Consider the following 5,475-nt stretch of genomic DNA (forward strand, 5'->3'; position numbering starts at 1 on the left):
ACGAATTTACATTTCATATGTCCCATGAAATTGTGGTGGGTGAGGGTTAACAAATGCTGGTAAACTAAACCTGTCGGTAAATGCTTTAAAAAGTGTAAAGATTGACCCCAGTTACACACTTCACCAAGTGGCACTTTAGAAGCTTCATATTTCATAGATCTTTTAACCATTGCCTTGAGTACTTTCATTATCTGAGTATCCTCCATTGTATATGTTAGAGAATTCTAAAGATCCCCCCTTCAAAACAAAATTTCTTTTCATCTCAGTCCTAAATGGCTACCTATTGTTGTTCTCATTCTTCTAAACTCAGGAAATTTGGGGCGGCATGATGGCTTAGTTGCTAGCACTGCTGCCTCAATGCTAGGGACCCAGGTTCGAATCTGCCTTGGTGCCACTGTCTGTATGGAGTTTTCATATTCTGTCTGTGTGGGTTTCCTTTGGGCGCTCCAAAGATTTGCAGGTCAGGTGGGTAGGCTATGTTAAATTGCCCATGTGCAGGCTATGTGGATTAGACATGAGAAATGCAGGGTAACAGCAATAGGGTTGGGGGGTGGGTCTGGGTAGGATGCTCTTCAGATGGCTGGTATGGACTCGATGGGCCAAATGGCCTGCTTCCGCAATGTAGGGATTCTGTAAAACCTAATTCATTCAGTATCTTATGGCTGGTTTATTGGGTGCTTTTCAATCCTTAATGATAATCGGTGACATCGCTGTTTTCCTGATAGTTCATGTAAAAGCCTTGCCTTTTTGCTATCTTTTATAAGACCAGACCTTGTGCTCTTTTCTTGTGTTGTGGAATTTCAACAATGTAGGGTTTTGCTCCATTGAGAACTGTACAACTATTTATAACTTGCTGAGTTTTGTATTTTTCAGGAATTGTGTCTTTATGAATACAAAATCTATGGAACCTTTCCAGATTGTGATCCAGAGTTGTTTGTAGATGTGTACATGGATCTGAAATATAGGAAGCAATGGGATAGTTATGTGAAAGGTTGGTTCACACTGTTTACAGTATCAGTGGTGTTTTAATGACAGTTTGTCTTAATTCTTTGAAATGAAGGCATGTATGTTGAATAGGGGCCTGATTTTATTTGTTCCTCTTGAAAGCAATAGGTACCTTGTGTGGTACTGAACCTCTGAAGTTCTGAAGAGTCCCATTGGATTGAAAAGTTAATTCTGTTTGTCTCTCCACAATTGCTGCCAGACCAGCTATGTTTCTTCAGCATTTTAGTTTCATTTCAGATCTGCAATATCCTCCGTACTTTGCTTTTAATTGAACTTCATCAGTCATCGTCGAAAAGTGTGGTGCTGAAACAGCACAGCTAAGTAAAGTTTTGAGCATGAGTTCTTCATCAGAAACTTTGTCAACCTGGAAACTTTTACATTTTTTCAGCTGCGTGTTCAAGAGCATTTAAGAGGAAGTTAAAGCAACACTCCTGCTTCTGACCACTTTCCACTTTACCCTGCACAAAATTTGGAAATAGGGTCCCATCCATATTCAACCAATTCACGTTCCACCTATTTACTTGACCATGTTGAGCTAAAGCAAGGCAGAATCAAACATTGATGAAAGCCTGATCCATGCCTTCATTATGACTGTGCTTTCAGCTGTTTAAGCCCAGAACTCTGGAATTTCCTTTAAATCATTGCTCATCAACTTCTCTTTTCTCCTCTGTGTCAAACAACTTGCACTGTATAAATGCGCATGGTGTGTAGATGTGTGAAATCCCTGATCTTAAATGGTCAAGTTGTACATCAAAATCCAGTATATAAATTATTAATATTGTGGGCATCACTCACATCTTTAAAGGTGGGCATTCTTCTGAGCTGGTACCACTTCCCTCCCATTTGTACAAAATGCGATGAACTGGGGTCAGCTCTGAGGAAATTCCTGACCGAGATATTTTGTTGGAGTTCTTTGTTTAAACAGCTGCCATACATCTGTGAGCTTTGCTGAACTATAGGTCAGGTAGTCTTTGAACAATCATGTTCTTTCCACTTGCTGTGTGTGATGTTAAAGACTCCTCTGGTGTGTGCTGTGTGTGATGGGGTGGGGGTGGTGGTAAATGTATTTTTTGCATGATAGTCTATTTGTGTTTTAAAACAACCAGCCCAGGAAGCTGCAGGGAAGTTCCACCCTGTGCATTCTGTATCAGACAGAGATTGTCTGCCTGTTAACTGTTTTTGAAGGTTCTGGTTTCTGTTAACCTGACTGCTAGTTACATAGTGCAACAACTTTACCCCATAAACCATATCACCCTATCAGCTTTCCTCTTGGGTGTTCACCCACTTGACCTGGGTTTGGTTTATTTCAAAGATGTCTCCCATTCCTAACTGGCCCCACTAGCTGTAAATCTATTATACTTGAGTGCGTGCAATCTCGCATGCTTCTACAATTATGAGCATCATATTAAGGCAGTTTCAAATCTAAACATGTTTCAGAACAAAATTACCTCAGCACAGGTAATGATAAAATGTGAAAACCAAAGATTGATTAAAAATAAACCACATTAAATGATTAAAACAAAGTATTTATTAGTACAAAATGCTTACTATACAGCGTCTGTGTTTGTTTTCCATATTTCTGTGTGGGCTGTTTGCAGCGTGGGCTCCTTCTGAACACATTCAGGTATTGTTCATTACTGTCTAATCTTGTGGTTTTTACTAGAGTAGTTGAAACACTTTGTGCTTGTTTGACTACATTTGATGGGTCATGTGATATTCAAACTCCCTAAACAGTGTCTTTACACAGAATTTGCAATAAAGAACAAGCCACTCCTCACTAAATTCATGCTGGCATTTCAACTCCACATGAACATCCTCCATTGGTTTTTCTCAGTCTACCAACGTATCCTTCTACTCCTTATCCCTTGTTTTTTTTAATCAGGTAACCTCTTTAAAGCTTTGCTAGTCATCTAATCCATTCCTGTGGTAGAGTTCCATATTCTCAGCACTCTGGATAAAGAAGCCTGTCTATATGTCTTTGTTGAACTTATTAATGTCTATTGTACATTTACAACTAGCTTTGATTACTCCATAATTGAGAATGTCATCTCTACTTCAATTATGTAAAGCCCTTCATAATTTAATAAAAACATTTAAGGTTAAATTAGTACATTCATTTCTGATGTTTGAATCCAGCCTCAACTGCTTGACTTAAAACTGAGTTGAAAAATGTAGTGCTGGAAAAACACAGCAGGCCAGGCAGCATCCGAGGAGCAGGAGAATTGAAGTTTCGGGCATAAGCCCTTCAGGATTCCTGAAGAAGGGCTTATGCCCGAAAGGTCGATTCTCCTGCTCCTTGGATGCTGCCTGGCCTGCTGTGTTTTTCCAGCACATTTTTCAACTCTGGTCTCCAGCATCTGCAGTCCTCACTTTCTCCTAGTTAAAACTCTCTGAACCAATTGGAACTTTGATCACTTTTCAGAAAGGTACAGACCCATAAATCAGATCTGCTTGAAAAGTCCCACTAAATTGGTAACCAAAGGCAGCACTGTTGTGTCCTGGGGTTGTGTTCTAAATTTAGGATCAAAGCATGTTCTTTGAAACCAATCTGATAAACTGTGCCTTGTTACAATGATAGACCAGGCTCAAGAGACGAATGGCCACCTGTGAAAAAGGCATTTGCAATGTATTCAAATTTGCTGATACAAAAATAGGTGGGAGGGCACGTTGCACTGGAGACATCAGGAATCTGCAAGTGGATATAGATGGGTTGACAGTGGGGGGAAAAAACCTGGCAGATGGAGTTTAATGTTGGAAAGTGTGAGGTTATGTACTGTACTAAGAATTAAAAGGCAGGCTGTTTGGGGAGAGTCCAAAATATCTGCAGCACAGAGGGATTTGAGTGTTCTGCATGAAAGACAGTTAGCATGCAGGTGCAGCAAGTAATTAAGGCAGATAGAATTTTGGCCTGCATTACTCAGGGTTGGAGTTTAAAAATAGGGAAGTCTTGTTACAACCAAACAGGGTATTGGTAACACCTGGTGTGCTTGTGCAGTTTTGTCCCCATCTTTAAAAAAGGATATACTAGCATTGTCACCAATCCAAAAAAAGTTCACTGGGCTGATTTGTGGAATGAAGGATTTTTGTATTTGTTCATGGGATGTGAGTATCAGTAACTGGGCCAGCATTTATTGTCCATCCTTAGTTGTCCAGAAGATAGTTAAGAGTCATTTGGTACAAACCATGTTTTGTAGAATTATGGAAGGAGTTGGCTGCCAAATGAAGGCCTATTTTCCAACAGCTCAGGAAATTCCCAGGTTCCATCCTGCTGTGTGTGGTAACTAATTTCCAGGTTAGGATGGGAGTGCATGGATTAGTTTATTATAAATCAAACCAGGAGAAGTAAAAGGAGCCAGTGTTATCGTTGCCCATTGATATTGGGAGATAATTGGTTAATGCTGGGTCTGGCCTGTAATGGCCCTTGTTTGTTATAAATAGCCTGCTTTGTATTATACTATGCAAGGGAAACTACTGTCTGTGGTCCCACACCCTAAAATAAGAGGCCTTGCTAGAAAGTTGGGAGCATTGTCCAAAATAGGTATCTAGTTATACGGAAGAAAGCACTCCTCAATCGAGTTGCAACATGCTAATGCTTGGGGAAACTGATGAATCATTAGACAATAGGTGCAGGAGTAGGCCATTCTGCCCTTCGAGCCTGCACCACCATTCAATATGATCATGGCTGATCATCCTTAATCAGTATCCTGTTCCTGCCTGATCTCCATAACCCTAGATTCCACAATCCTTAAGAGCTCTATCCAACTCTTTGCTAAATGAATCCAGAGACTAGGCCTCCACTGCCCTCTGGGGCAGAGCATTCCACACACCCACCACTCTCTGGGTGAAGACGTTTCTCCTCATCTCTGTCCTAAATGGCCTACCCTGTATTTTTAAGTTGTGTCCTCTGGTTCGGCATTCACCCATCAGCGGAAATGTTTCCTGCCTCCAGAGTATCCAATCCTTTAATAATCTTATGGCTCAATGAGATCCCCTCTCCGTCTTCTAAACTCAAGGGTATACAAGCCCAGTCGCTCCAGTCTTTCACCAAAAGGTAATCCTACCATTCCAGGAATTGACCTCGTGAACCTACGCTGCACTCCCTCAATAGCCAGAATGTCTTTCCTCAAATTTGGAGACCAGAACTGCACACAATACTCCAGGTATGGTCTCACCAGGGCCCTGTACAGCTGCAGAAGAACCTCTTCGCTTCTATACTCAATTCCTCTTGTTATGAAGGCCAGCATGCTATTAGCCTTCTTCACTACCTGCTGTACCTGCATGCCTACCTTCATTGACTGGTGTACAAGAACACCAATATCTCTCTGTACTGCCCCTTTACATAAATCGATTCCATTGAGGTAGTAGTCTGCCTTCCTGTTCTTGCCACCAAAGTGGATAACCATACATTTATCCACATTAAACTGCATCTGCCATGCATCTGACCACTCACCTAACATGTCCAGGTCACCC

At 41.1% G+C, this 5,475-nt stretch overlaps 1 protein-coding gene across 1 annotated transcript in view; it reads left to right on the plus strand.

The window, feature by feature from the left end:
* The first annotated feature begins 870 nt into the window (after positions 1-870).
* The window catches only part of LOC122562324 (phosphatidylcholine transfer protein), a 19,789-nt gene continuing 15,184 nt past the window's right edge, over positions 871-5,475 (plus strand). The window contains exon 1 of the mRNA XM_043715195.1: positions 871-991. Coding sequence (XP_043571130.1) covers positions 949-991 — 43 coding nt within the window. The 5' untranslated portion in view covers positions 871-948. The remainder of the gene's footprint in view (positions 992-5,475) is intronic.

Source organism: Chiloscyllium plagiosum, chromosome 24 (genome assembly GCF_004010195.1).
Source record: "Chiloscyllium plagiosum isolate BGI_BamShark_2017 chromosome 24, ASM401019v2, whole genome shotgun sequence".
Taxonomy (NCBI): domain Eukaryota; kingdom Metazoa; phylum Chordata; class Chondrichthyes; order Orectolobiformes; family Hemiscylliidae; genus Chiloscyllium; species Chiloscyllium plagiosum.